The 15,251-nt window shown below is 43.6% G+C and overlaps 1 protein-coding gene across 3 annotated transcripts in view; it reads left to right on the top strand.

Annotated features, from left to right (window-relative positions):
- Positions 1–15,251, top strand: part of LOC122790854 (Fc receptor-like protein 5) — a 1,199,590-nt gene that overhangs the window by 424,320 nt on the left and 760,019 nt on the right. For all 3 annotated transcript variants that reach the window (XM_044058503.1, XM_044058502.1, XM_044058501.1), the window contains one exon: positions 11,112–11,405. In XM_044058503.1, coding sequence (XP_043914438.1) covers positions 11,112–11,405 — 294 coding nt within the window. The remainder of the gene's footprint in view (positions 1–11,111; positions 11,406–15,251) is intronic.

The raw sequence follows: 15,251 nt of genomic DNA, 5'->3' as shown, positions 1-15,251 counted from the left end.
CAGCAGATTAAAAGGCTTTGCCTCATTTTACCCTTTCCTCAATGATGTAGAAGACATGGAGGGGACACTAGTGTGTCACATTATATACAGACATCTCTAACACGCTGTGGTGCCTAATGGTCTACAGATGCTAGAGAAACTGCACACTTTGGATAAGCCATACCTGCTGGCTAACATGTACCTGTAGGGGTGGTTCTTGTATCCCCTGGTAGAACTCTCATTCATCCTGTTGTGCATGTTGTAGGTCACAAAGGCTTGTATTGGGTTTGCCTGTGAGTTCTGATCTCATCCCACTGATGTGCGCAGACCCCTTAACCTTCGGACTGTCAGTCTCATGTTACACTACTGCACAAGGCTGTCAGTCTCATGTTACACTACTGTACAAGGCTGTCAGTCTCATGTTACACTACTGCACAAGGCTGTCAGTCTCATGTTACACTACTGCACAAGGCTGTCTGAATACTCTGTCCCTCTGCTCTGTGATCCTGTAGGATAGTTAGATCCAGGGTGTCAACCAGGACCACAATGGGTACACAGCACCACTGGTAAAATATACAATACATTGGTTAGTCTTGTTAGGTTTATTAAATATACAATACATTAGTTAGTCTTGCAGGTTTATTAAATATACAGTATATCAGTTAGTCTTGGGAGGTTTATTAAATATACAATATATTAGTTTTGGCATGTTATTAAATATACATTAGTTAGTCTCAGCAGATTTATTAAATATACAGTATGTCAGTCTTGGGAGGTTTATTAAATATACAATATATTAGTTAGTTTTGGCATGTTATTAAATATACATTAGTTAGTCTCGGCAGAATTATTAAATAAATAGTATGTCAGTTAGTCTTGGGAGGTTTATTAAATATACAATACATTAGTTAGTTTTGGCATGTTTATTAAATATACAATACATTACTTAGTCTTGCCAGGTTTATTAAATATACAATACATTAGTTAGTCACGGCAGATTTATTAAATATGCAGTATGTCAGTTAGTGTTGGCATGTTTATTAAATATACAATATATTAGTTAGTAAATACATTAGTTAGTCTTGGCATGTTTATTAAATATACAATACATTAGTTAGTCTTGGGAGGTTTTTTACTGATGTAGTTGTAGGTAAAAAATACAAGGAGAGGGAAAGGAAGGACTCATAACCAGGCAAAGCTTACTTATAGCGTGGAGACAAGTAGGGGAAAGAGGTGGGGAAGGAGCAAGGTCATAGGTGAGAGTTGTCTGATACAGCGAATAGTCATTAGGAAAGAGGGAGATTGTTACAGATATGCAAGTAGATGGGCAAGGGGGAAGGTCATAGGTGAGAGTTGTCTGATACAGCGAATAGTCATTAGGAAAGAGGGAGATTGTTACAGATATGCAAGTAGGTGGGCAAGGAGCAAGGTCATAGGTGAGAGTTGTCTGATACAGCGAATAGTCATTAGGAAAGAGGGAGATTGTTACACATATGCAAGTAGGTGGGCAAGGAGCAAGGTCATAGGTGAGAGTTGTCTGATACAGCGAATAGTCATTAGGAAAGAGGGAGATTGTTACAGATGTGCAAGTAGGTGGGCAAGGAGCAAGGTCATAGGTGAGAGTTGTCTGATACAGCGAATAGTCATTAGGAAAGAGGGAGATTGTTACAGATATGCAAGTAGGTGGGCAAGGGGGAAGGTCATAGGTGAGAGTTGTCTGATACAGCGAATAGTCATTAGGAAAGAGGGAGATTGTTACAGATATGCAAGTAGGTGGGCAAGGAGCAAGGTCATAGGTGAGAGTTGTCTGATACAGCGAATAGTCATTAGGAAAGAGGGAGATTGTTACAGATATGCAAGTAGGTGGGGAAGGAGCAAGGTCATAGGTGAGAGTTGTCTGATATAGTGAATAGTCATTAGGAAAGAGGGAGATTGTTACAGATATGCAAGTAGGTGGGGAAGGAGCAAGGTCATAGGTGAGAGTTGTCTGATGCAGCGAATAGTCATTAGGAAAGAGGGAGATTGTTACAGATATGCAAGTAGGTGGGCAAGGAGCAAGGTCATAGGTGAGAGTTGTCTGATACAGCGAATAGTCATTAGGAAAGAGGGAGATTGTTACAGATATGCAAGTAGGTGGGCAAGGAGCAAGGTCATAGGTGAGAGTTGTCTGATACAGCGAATAGTCATTAGGAAAGAGGGAGATTGTTACAGATGTGCAAGTAGGTGGGCAAGGAGCAAGGTCATAAGTGAGAGTTGTCTGATACAAAGAATAGTCATTAGGAAAGAGGGAGATTGTTACAGATATGCAAGTAGGTGGGCAAGGAGCAAGGTCATAGGTGAGAGTTGTCTGATACAGCGAATAGTCATTAGGAAAGAGGGAGATTGTTACAGATATGCAAGTAGGTAGGCAAGGAGCAAGGTCATAGGTGAGAGTTGTCTGATACAGTGAATAGTCATTAGGAAAGAGGGAGATTGTTACAGATATGCAAGTAGGTGGGCAAGGAGCAAGGTCATAGGTGAGAGTTGTCTGATACAGGAAATAGTCATTAGGAAAGAGGGAGATTGTTACAGATATGCAAGTAGGTGGGCAAGGAGCAAGGTCATAGGTGAGAGTTGTCTGATACAGCGAATAGTCATTAGGAAAGTGGGAGATTGTTACAGATACGCAAGTAGGTGGGCAAAGAGCAAGGTCATAGGTGAGAGTTGTCTGATACAGTGAGGAAAGAGGGAGATAGTTACAGATATGCAAGTAGGTGGGCCAGGAGCAAGGTCATAGGTGAGAGTTGTCTGCTACAGCGAACAGTCATTAGGAAAGAGGGAGATTGCTACAGATATGCAAGTAGGTGGGCAAGGAGCAAGGTCATAGGTGAGAGTTGTCTGATACAGCGAACAGTTATTAGGAAAGAGGGAGATTGTTACAGATATGCAAGTAGGTGGGCCAGGAGCAAGGTCATAGGTGAGAGTTGTCTGCTACAGCGAACAGTCATTAGGAAAGAGGGAGATTGTTACAGATATGCAAGTAGGTAGGCAAGGAGCAAGGTCATAGGTGAGAGTTGTCTGATACAGCGAACAGTTATTAGGAAAGAGGGAGATTGTTACAGATATGCAAGTAGGTAGGCAAGGAGCAAGGTCATAGGTGAGAGTTGTCTGATACAGCGAATAGTCATTAGGAAAGAGGGAGATTGTTACAGATATGCAAGTAGGTGGGCAAGGAGCAAGGTCATAGGTGAGAATTGTCTGATACAGCGAATAGTCATTAGGAAAGAGGGAGATTGTTACAGATATGCAAGTAGGTAGGCAAGGAGCATGGTCATAGTTGAGAGTTGTCTGATACAAAGAATAGTCATTAAGAAAGAGGGAGATTGTTACAGATATGCAAGTAGGTGGGCAAGGAGCAAGGTCATAGGTGAGAGTTGTCTGATACAAAGAATAGTCATTAGGAAAGAGGGAGATTGTTACAGATATGCAAGTAGGTGGGCAAGGAGCAAGGTCATAGGTGAGAGTTGTCTGATACAGCGAATAGTCATTAGGAAAGAGGGAGATTGTTACAGATATGCAAGTAGGTGGGGAAGGAGCAAGGTCATAGGTGAGAGTTGTCTGATACAGTGAATAGTCATTAGGAAAGAGGGAGATTGTTACAGATATGCAAGTAGGTGGGCAAGGAGCAAGGTCATAGGTGAGAGTTGTCTGATACAGCGAATAGTCATTAGGAAAGAGGGAGATTGTTACAGATATGCAAGGAGGTGGGCAAGGAGCAAGGTCATAGGTGAGAGTTGTCTGATACAGCGAATAGTCATTAAGAAAGAGGGAGATTGTTACAGATATGCAAGTAGGTGGGCAAGGAGCAAGGTCATAGGTGAGAGTTGTCTGATACAGTGAATAGTCATTAGGAAAGAGGGAGATTGTTACAGATATGCAAGTAGGTGGGGAAGGAGCAAGGTCATAGGTGAGAGTTGTCTAATACAGCGAATAGTCATTAGGAAAGAGGGAGATTGTTACAGATATGCAAGTAGGTGGGCAAGGAGCAAGGTCATAGGTGAGAGATGTCTGATACAGCGAAGTTGTCTGATACAGCGAATAGTCATTAGGAAAGAGGGAGATTGTTACAGATATGCAAGTAGGTGGGCAAGGATCAAGGTCATTGGTGGGAGTCTTCTGATACAGTGAATAGTCATTAGGAAAGAGGGAGATTGTTACAGATATGCAAGTAGGTAGGCAAGGAGCAAGGTCATAGGTGAGAGTTGTCTGATACAGCGAATAGTCATTAGGAAAGAGGGAGATTGTTACAGATATGCAAGTAGGTAGGCAAGGAGCAAGGTCATAGTTGAGAGTTGTCTGATACAAAGAATAGTCATTAGGAAAGAGGGAGATAGTTACAGATATGCAAGTAGGTGGGGAAGGAGCAAGGTCATAGGTGAGAGTTGTCTGATACAGCGAATAGTCATTAGGAAAGAGGGAGATTGTTACAGATATGCAAGTAGGTGGGGAAGGAGCAAGGTCATAGGTGAGAGTTGTCTGATACAGCGAATAGTCATTAGGAAAGAGGGAGATTGTTACAGATATGCAAGTAGGTGGGCAAGGAGCAAGGTCATAGGTGACAGTTGTCTGATACAGCGAATAGTCATTAGGAAAGAGGGAGATTGTTACAGATATGCAAGTAGGTGGGCAAGGAGCAAGGTCATAGGTGAGAGTTGTCTGATACAGCGAATAGTCATTAGGAAAGAGAAAGATTGTTACAGATATGCAAGTAGAAACATACAACTAGAAGAGTCAAAGGTGCAGGAAATGGAGACAGAGGGTTGCTGGGAGAAGAATGGCTGGGGAGGAACTGACTCAAGTAGGGCCTTTACAGGGGCAGGTCCAGGAATTGAGTAGGTAATCCTTTAGGGCTAGTTTGAAATTGGGTGGTTTTGGTGAGTTCTGATGTAGAGAGGGAGCTGGTTCCAATATGTGGAGACAGCATGACTATAAAGGCTTTTTCCTATGGATTTGTTTGGAAATTTGGAGAAGGTGTTGGTTTGAGCTATGAAGCTCCCAGTTGGGGATGTAAGGGGAGATGAGAGTTGCTAGTGAGGGGCAGGCTAGGAGTTGTTTTAAAATGGAGTGTGTCAGGTAAAGTTGAGGTAGACGGAGTTGGTTATGGAATTCTAGGCAGTGAAGTTTTATTTGGGAAAGGCAGTGGTGTGAGCGATAGGGGTGATTTGTGGCGAATCATGCAACTTTATTATATGTTAGTTCAAGTCTTTTAAGAGACTTTTTTGGAGGTTGGTAAATAAAGGGGCAGCATATAGCATATTGGGTAGGAGGTAGGCTTGGTCAAGGGAAACTTTGGATTCTTCAGTAAGGAATTTTTTGTTTATGTGTAGTAATCCTAGTTTCTGGTGGGTTCTTTTGATGCAGTTTTTGATATGGCTATTAAATTTTAGTTTGTTGTCTAGGAGTACACAGAGTAGTTTAGTATGAGACTCAACAAGAATAGTTGTGCTGTTTAGGGAAGAGATTGAGAAGGAGGATTTGAGGTGTTGGAGAGGTTTGGGAAGGAAAAGAAGAAGTTTAGTTTTATTTGGGTTAAGTAGGAGTTGGTTAGTGGTGAGCCATCTTTCGACTGAGTCTAGTATGTCTTGTGTGAGGCTATGTAGGTGGGATAGATTGTCAGAGGTAGAGATGATCGTAGAGTCATCTGCATATTGTATGAGCGTTGTCAAATTGAGCTCTATTTGACAGGTATGAAGAGAACCAGTTAAGGGTGGAAGTAGAGGAGTTGAGGGAAGCAAGTTTGGAGAGCAGGAGGTTATGAGAAACAGTGTCAAAAGCTTTAGAGAGGTCAAGTAAGAGGAAAGACACTAGTTTGTTGTTATTGAGAGAAGTGGAGATGGAGTTAGTGAAGGATAGTAGAGTGGTAGTAGTGCTATGATGAGGGAGAAAGCCATGTTGGGTAGGGGTGAGGAGAGTTTCATGAATAAGGTGTGCAATAAGCTGTTTGTGGCTATACTTTTCCAGGATCTTTGAGATAGGGGATATAATAGTGATAGGCCTATAATTTGAGGGGTCAAAGGAGTTACCGCCTTTGTAGAGAGGTATAATGCAGGCTTTTTTCCATATTTGGGGGACCAGGTTTTCCTGAATGGACTGATTGATAAGAATGAAGACTGGATAGACTATGGAGGGGCTGCTAGTTTGAGGTAGAAGGGAGGCAGGTTGTCAACTGAAGGGGAGCAGGGTTGAAGTTTATTGAGTAGGGATCTGATGATGGTTGTGGGGATATGCTTGACTGAGAACGTTGTTTGGCTGGAGGGAGTGGGTGGGATGTCAAGAATAATGTTAGTGTTAGGTTTGATTGGTTTCTGTATAGAGTCTATGAAGAAGGAGTTGAGAAGTGTAACAGTTTCTAGGGGGAGCTGTTTGGGGAAGGGTTGGGAGGGGAAGGGTTACCTGGGTGTAAAAGCTTATTAATGGTACTCCAGAATCATTTGGGGTTGGAGTGGATTTTTTCTTTCTTTTGGGCTTCAGGTAGAAGTTTTTCTTATCAAGGGTGATGTGTTTTTTGTGGTGTTTCGAAGTTATCTATAGTGCTGAAGGCTGGAAGGGATTTTGAGTTTGTTCCAAGTTTTCCATGCAGTGTCTCTTTTCTGCATGAGGGAGAGAGTGGCTTTACTTATCCATGGATGAAAGTTTGTTTTAATCCGAACATTTCTTGAAGGGGCTAGGGAGTTAAGACTGTTACAGAAGATGCTGTTGAATGTGAGAACAGCTTCTTCAAGAGGCAGTTGCTGGAGAAAGGACCAGTTTATTGATGAGAGTGTTTGATTAAATAAATCAGGGTTAAAGTTGGATAGATTATGACAGTCTCTGTATGTGTGTGTTTTAGAGGGTTGGGACAGTTAATGATGTATAGAGATGGGGTGATGATCACTAAGTGTGTCAGGTAGAATAGAGGGTTTACGGTAATGATTGGGATGGGAGGAACGTATTCAGTCTATAGTGGAGCTGGTATTGGATTGTTGATTCATATGAGTTGGGGAGGTGATCAGTTGGGTGAAGCTGTATAGATTAAGGCTAGTGTTTGGGGAGCTGGTGGTGAGAGAAATCCAGTTGATATTAACATCTCCTATTATAATGGTTTCATAGGAAATTGTTTCAGAGATCCAGGCCAGAAAGGGCTCTAGAATGGAAATGTTGTTACTGGGAGGTATGTAGATAGTAGCGATGGCAATCTTTTTATGATCATTTAGGTTACAATTAACTATGAGGACCTCTGCTGGGTGGAAACTGGGTGGGGGGGATGGTAAGGGGTGAAGAGAGAGGATTTCAGAATAGAAAATAGCTACCCCACCACCATTTTAGTAGGCCTGTCCTGCCAGAAGATATTGTAGCCGGGTGGGAGGATTTCTTTGTTTGATATGTGAGGTTTTAGCCATGTTTTGGAGATGCAGAGGATATCTGGGGAGTGTAATTGTATCCAGGTGTGAAGATTAGGGAGGTTATTTACTGTACTTTGGATATTGATACCTAAGATTTTAAGGTGTTTAGCAGAAGAGGTAAGCTGAGATGGAGTGGGAATCTGGGTGGAGGAGGACACAGGGGGGTGAGGGGTCAGAGAAGTTGGCTAGAGGACCAGGGTTAGTATGAATATCTCCTGTGAGAAGTAAGGTAATATTTGGGAAGAAGGGGGTATACCTAAGAGGGTGAAGCCGAAGGACTTTGGATTTGAGTTTAGGGAGGTGGCAGAGTAGGCGAGAGATTATGTTTGAACAGATGAAAGAAGTAATGAAAGAATAGAGAAGATAGTATATGGAAGGAGAGTGTTGAATTATGTGAAAGTACGAGAGGAAGGGTGGGGCTAGAGGACTGCTCAGGTAGTGGAATGTGGTAGGATGTGGTTAGTGACAGAACTGTAAGTAGAGGAATTGAAGTGAGTAGGTATAGGAGCATGTTTTAGATTTAAAGCTTAGGGTGAGGGACAGGCAGAGAGTGAACTGGAGTGAGTTTAGGGAAAACAGAAGGGCCAACAGACAAAGGAGAAGAAAATGGAGGTGAGGGTTTCAGGAACAAAGATGGGAGAGAGGTGGATAGTCTAGAGTGGATGTAGATGGGGGGCAGTGAGTATCGGTGGTAAGCGAAGGGTGTACAGCAACTAACAAAGTTACAGTTTAAACATACTATCAGGTTCCTTGTGATATTTCAAGGGACTTGAGCTGGTTGATAGTCAGGAAGGCAGGAACTCTTTGCTGCACGTAATCCAGTACCGGTGGTCTCAAAATTGTGCAGAGGTGTTTGGCCTTACAGCTGATAACCTGAAGGCATAAACTGTATGAGAAATAATAAAGAAACAGCTTATCTGTACCACCAGAGTCATGGCTAGAGGGATAGTAGGGTGGAAGACTGGATGAAAGGCTGTCCGTAATGATGAAGAGCTGAATACATTGTTGGGAGGGGTCACTATTGCACAAGGTGCAGTGCTTCCCAATGTCCAGTCTGTGCTGCTTCCTAAGAAGACATTTATTGGTGCTATTTGTACTACAGTGCTGGAGGGGATTCACTGTTTTGTTTATTTCTCTTTTCTTCACTTTTCTGTAAGCAGGAAATTGGTACATACAGGTAAAGGGGAATGTGGGAATGTCCCCCACATGGGTGCTGCACTGGAGCTGCTGTTGGTACATACAGGTAAAGGGGAATGTGGGAATGTCCCCCACATGGGTGCTGCACTGGAGCTGCTGTTGGTACATACAGGTAAAGGGGAATGTGGGAATGTCCCCCACATGGGTGCTGCACTGGAGCTTGATGTTGGTACATACAGGTAAAGGGGAATGTGGGAATGTCCCCCACATGGGTGCTGCACTGGAGCTGCTGTTGGTACATACAGGTAAAGGGGAATGTGGGAATGTCCCCCACATGGGTGCTGCACTGGAGCTTGCTGTTGGTACATACAGGTAAAGGGGAATGTGGGAATGTCCCCCACATGGGTGCTGCACTGGAGCTTGATGTTGGTACATACAGGTAAAGGGGAATGTGGGAATGTCCCCCACATGGGTGCTGCATTTTAGCTGCTGTTGGTACATACAGGTAAAGGGGGATGTGGGAATGTCCCACACATGGGTGCTGCACTGGAGCTGCTGTTGGTATATATAAGTAAAGGGTATGTGGGAATGTCCCCCAAATAGGTGCTGCACTGGAGCTTACTGTTGGTACATATAGGTAAAGGGGAATGTGGGAATGTCCCACACATGGGTGCTGCACTGGAGCTTGATGTTGGTACATACAGGTAAAGGGGAATGTGGGAATGTCCCCCACATGGGTGCTGCACTGGAGCTGCTGTTGGTACATATAGGTAAAGGGGAATGTGGGAATGTCCCCCACATGGGTGCTGCACTGGAGCTTGATGTTGGTAGATACAGGTAAAGGGGAATGTGGGAATGTCCCCCACATGGGTGCTGCACTGGAGCTGCTGTTGGTATATATAAGTAAAGGTGACTGTGGGGTCTGTCCCCCACATGGGTGCTGCACTGGAGCTGCTGTTGGTATATATAAGTAACTTTGAGTGTGGGGCTGTCCCCCCAGATTGTTACTACACTGGACCTTGCTTTTGGTATATATAAGTAAAGGTGACTGTGGGGTCTGTCCCCCACATGGATGCTGCACTGGAGCTTGCTGTTGGTATATATAAGTAACTTTGAGTGTGGGGCTGTCCCCCCAGATTGTTACTACACTGGACCTTGCTGTTGGTATATATAAGTAAAGGTGACTGTGGGGTCTGTCCCCCACATGGGTGCTGCACTGGTGCTTGCTGTTGGTATATATAAGTAAAGGTGAGTGTGGGGTCTGTTGCCCACATGGGTGCTGCACTGGAGCTGGATGTTGGTATATATAAGTAAAGGTGAGTGTGGGGACTGTTCCCCACATGGGTGCTGCACTGGTGCTTGCTGTTGGTATATATAAGTAAAGGTGAGTGTGGGGGCTGTCCCCCACATGGGTGCTGCACTGGAGCTGCCTGTTGGTATATATAAGTAAAGGTGAGTGTGGGGCCTGTCCCCCACATGGGTGCTGCACTTGAGCTTGCTGTTGGTATATATAAGTAAAGGTGAGTGTAGGTTCTGTCTCCCACATGAGCTTCACTGGAGCTTGATGTTGGTATATATAAGTAAAGGTGACTGTGGGGTCTGTCCCCCACATGGCTGCTGCCCTGGAGCTTGCTGTTGGTATATTTAAGTAAAGGTGAGTGTGGGATCTGTCCCCCACATGGGTGCTGCCCTAGAGCTTGCTGCTGGTATATTTAAGTAAAGGTGAGTGTTAGAGCTGCCCCCCACATGGGTGCTGCCCTGAAGCTTTCTGTTGGTATATATATATATATATATATATATATATATATATATATATATATATATATATATATAGTTCCCTATCAGAAGCCTGAAACACTATAAGCCTGAAAATCAAAATCCTGAAAACTAAAGCCTGAAAATTCAAAATCCCGAAAACCCAAAATCCTGAAACTCAAAATCCTGAAAACACAAATAATGCTAATATTTCACTATAAAGACACTAATATCTACCAACTGACCCTGACCCTAACCCTAACCCTAAGGTCCCTAACCCTAACTCACTTAAATATTTGTCACTATTGCATACATGCCTAACCTGCGCCCCTACCCTAACTCACTTAAACCTCCCCCTAACATAAAACCAACCTTACCTGAACCCAATGCATGACCTAACACCACAGGGCTAACAATAGCAAAGCCACAATGACGTCAGTATGTCCATTTTGTGTTTTCAGGATTTTGAGTTTCAGGATTTTGGGCGATTTTGAATTTTCAGGCTTTAGTTTTCAGGATTTTGATTTTCAGGCTTATAGTGTTTCAGGCTTCTGATAGGGAACCATATATAAGTAAAGGTGAGTGTGGGGTGGTCTGTCCCCCACAGAGGTGCTACAGAGGAGCTTGATCCCCACAAGTTAGATTTTCATCTGGTTAAAGCAGTGAGTTTTGTTCATTCAGTCAGATTTTCAACCATTAGCTACATGCACTCATATTAAAGTTACCAACTAAGTAAAGCATTTCTCTAATGTAGAGTTATAGCATGATTTCAAATGTGCAGAGACATTTAACATTTCTTGCCTTTTTAATTTATTTCAGACAGACCTGTTACTCCAACTATCTATGTTTATCCTCGGTATAATGTGTACATAAGAGATGAAACAGTGACATTATGGTGCTCCACATCTGAATCTCATACAGGACAGAAGTATTCATTCTACAAGGGACAGTCTGAAATACAAGGAAAACAGACATCACCATCCCATGACATTGTTGTTAGTGGTAGCAGTACAGGCAGTAGTTTGGTATCTTATACCTGCAGAGTGTGGAAACAAGAATCAGACCGAGAAATCGAGTCTCTGCCTAGCACAGCTGTTTCATTAGCAGTAACTGGTAAGTAAGCATTATTTTTCATGAGTGTATAAAAATTAGTTTTCTCTATTATCTGTCTGTGTCTATCTATGTATCTTTAGATACATTTTTTTTCATTAATTTCAAAAAATCTGTTGTAATGATTAAAAATATGTTAAACGCTTTATGTCTGTGCTACATTGCAGTTTATTGCATTTTGACATATATGTCAGATGTTTTCAGTATTAAGAAAACACTTAAGCTTCCCATAATGATGTTATAAAGCAAATAGGAAAGCTGGAACAAAAGTAAAAAGTTTGCACTTGCTAAGAAAGCTTAAAATTCAGGCAAGCTTTACTGTGTGGATGTTCAAACAGACTTATTACTACTTTATCCGAGCATATGGTAAGCTTCACATCAACCCAGTCACAAGCTCTATGTGCAACAGCTAGTCCTCAGTAGGTGACATCGGGAATGCCATGTACAACACACATGACCTGTGCTGGGAAAGGTACAGGTTATGTTGGAACTGACATAACACTGAGCATGGCCTGTGTGTCTGTATCATACACAGGCTGTTACATTGTTTGCATCTGTAATGAATCTTGCCAGTGGGCAGCTAGAAGGCAGTGTGATACTGCTGACAGGAAGGTTAGCATCAATTTCACTGCTTTTTGTTCATAGGTTCATAGGTTGGTACTAGGCTATCGGCCCTAGGGCCTGTACAAGCCTAGCCATAACAATTCCCTGGCTATTTCTTCCCAGAATATTTACTTCCCTGGTCCCCAGTCTAGCAGGGCAACTGACGTGATTCCCAGGGTGAATTTTCTATCCATCCAATCATCAAGTTCCTTTTGAAGAGGGCCAAAGAGGCGCTCAGCTTGACATGTATGGGCAGTCTATTCCAGACTATGGGGAGTCTCTGGGTCAGAAACCTATCCCTCCAGCATGTTTTGTTCATTGTGATGACAGGGTTTAGATCCCTGGAGCATGTGGCTCTGAGGGATTGGGATTTTTTTAAGTGTGGCATGTCCAACAGCTCTGGGTTTGACATGGCCTTGTATGTTAAGCAGAGATTGCCTCTGAGTAGGTGATATGTGGCAGAGTATAGCTGGAGTTTTTTTAGACGGTCAGCATAGGGCATCTGTTTTAGGCGTGTGATTTCTTTTAGTGAGGTATTTCTGTGGCCCTTCCAGTTGTTACAAGTGTCTTTTGAGGTACATACCAAACAGAGGGTTGTACTGTATAATAGATCTAATGAGGGATGAGTACAGTGGGACAATGACATCCTTTTTTCTGGATGAAAACCCCTTAGTGATGAGGTGTGCCACATAGAAGGATTTCCTGACTGTTGTGGCGATGTGGTTATCAAAGGTGAGACAACTGTGTCCCTAAGTCCCTTATCACACTTTCAGTGTTTAGTGTACTGCCACTTATGTGGTAATTCATGGGTGTATGTTTTTTTCCCAGAGGGGATAACTATACATTTCTTGGCATTGAGCTTGAGCCCATGCCTCTGGCACCAAGCATCTGTTTCTGTAAGGCCCTTTTGTAGAATATCCACATCATTTGGGGATTCAATAATGGCTCCCAGTTTGCAGTCATCTGCAAACTTTGTTAGCCAGTCCCTTCCCATACACAGCACAGCAGTGGAGGATGGTGTCAAAGGCCTTGGCAAGGTCCAGATAGGCTGTGTGGACTGCATTGCCCTTGTTCACAGCTATGTAGACTGATTTGAAGAGGTCATTCAGGTTGAGGAGACAAGATCAGCCCTTTATGAAGCCAAACTGGGTGGAAATTCCCAGATATGCTCATAATTAGTCCAAAATGACAAAATATATACCAAACCCAGAGACATTGCCAACATCCTAGCTGACAGGTTCAGTGCAAACTTCTCCCCCCCCACCAAAAGGGCAAATATCTATCCCAGCAGAGTGCTGCCCCCCCTGACATCTCAGATGCTCAGGTAAGAGCCGCCCTCTCCAAAGCAAAAAACACAGCATCAATGGGACCAGACGGTGTCCTGGGCTGCGTCCTACATGAACTCCAAGAAGAGCTAAACCCAAACCTAAAACTACTGTTCAATCTCAGCCTTACTACAGGATATGTACCCAAAGAGTGGCGTACAGCAACAATGGTCCCTCTCCACAAAGGTGGTGCCTCAACAGATCCTGGAAACTATCTCCCCATAAGCCTGACTAGCTTAGTCTGCAAAGCTATGGAAAGGATCATCATGGACCTCATAAATAAAGATATTGGGGACCTACAGACACTGGATCCTACCCCGTTCGGCTTTGTTAAGGGCAGATCCTGCCTCTTAAACCTGGTCGATTTCTTTGAAACAGTCACCAAGGCCATTGACGAGGGGAAGGTGGTCCACACAGCCTACCTGGACCTTGCAAAAGCCTTCGATACAATACCCCACTCGGGCATTATAGATAAGCTCACCAGTTTAAATATTAACCCCTATGTCACTAGATGGGTTGCAAACTGGCTCAAGGACAGAATCCACATGGTTAGAATTGCTGGAGCCATGTCAGACTCCAAACCAGTTAATAGTGGCATCCCACAAGGCTCAGTCCTGGGACCTCTCTTGTTCGGTATATATTTCTCGGAGGTACAGGCCAACACGGAAGGACTGCGGCTGACCAAGTTCGCAGATGACTGCAAACTGGGTGCCATAATAGACTCTCCATACGACACAAGCATCCTCCAAAAGGGCCTCATAGAAACAGACAACTGGTGCCAGATCCATGGCCTCAAGCTAAACGCCAAAAAGTGTATAGTCATCCCCTTTGGCAAAAACAAAGTGCCCACAAATTACCACATAGGTGGTAATCCATTAAGTACAGCAGAAGTAATTAGGGACCTGGGGACCCAAGTTGATAGCAATCTCTCATTTGACAACCACGTGGCCAAAGTGGTTAGAAAAACATTTTATATAGCCCACCTAATCATGAAGGGATTCACATCTAGATCAGGGGAGGTCATCGTGCCTCTTTATTCATCCCTCATCAGGCCCATAATTGAGTACAATGCCCCTTCTGGGATGTACCTTACCAGACACCTGCAGCAACTGGAAAGACCCCAAAAGTGCCTCACCAAGAGGATCAAAGGGCTCAAACAGATGCCATATGCTGCTCGGTTAAAGAAACTCCAGCTCTACTCAGTGGCATACCACCTGCTCAGAGACGATCTGTGCCTGACGTATAAAGCCATGTCCAACCCGGAATTAATGGACATGCTGCACCTCAGAAAATCCAAATCCCATCGAGCTACGCACTCGAGAGACTTGAACCTCAGCACTGAAATAAATAGGACATGCTGGAGGGACAGATTCATAACGCAGAGGCTCCCTTCACTCTGGAATATAATCCCAGTCCAGGTTAGGCAGAGTCCCTCATTGACTCTCTTCAAGTGGAATCTTGATGAGTGGATGGGAGATCATAGGTTTACCCCGGGTATCACTTCTGTGTCACTGTCAGACAGAGGCACAGTATACTAACCTCGAAAAAGGGCATAGCAAAATTAATTTAAAATGGGTGGCGAAAGCCAAACACACTCTGGCTAGGCTTATAAATGCCCTAGGGCAGATAGCCTAGTATGAACCTATGAACCTTAGTGCTGGCCTGTACTTCAGATTAGTAGATGCCAAACACGAGCCGTCCCAGGACTGAACCCTGAAGTACTCCACTTTTCACTTATCTGGAGCTGGATTTTGAGTCTGCTGCATTTACAGTGTGGGTTCTGTCAGTAAGCCAGTTGGCAACCCATCAAGTGATGTAGGGATTAATGCCCAGGTTAGTAAGTTTATCTATGATTACAGAGTGGGGGATGGTGTCAAAGGCCTTGGCGAGATCCAGATAGGCTGTGTAGACCGCATTGCCC

Source organism: Protopterus annectens, chromosome 16.part0 (genome assembly GCF_019279795.1).
Source record: "Protopterus annectens isolate FY-2018-M chromosome 16.part0, PAN1.0, whole genome shotgun sequence".
In the NCBI taxonomy this organism is placed as follows: domain Eukaryota; kingdom Metazoa; phylum Chordata; order Ceratodontiformes; family Protopteridae; genus Protopterus; species Protopterus annectens.
This window is presented reverse-complemented; position numbering and strand designations above follow the sequence as displayed.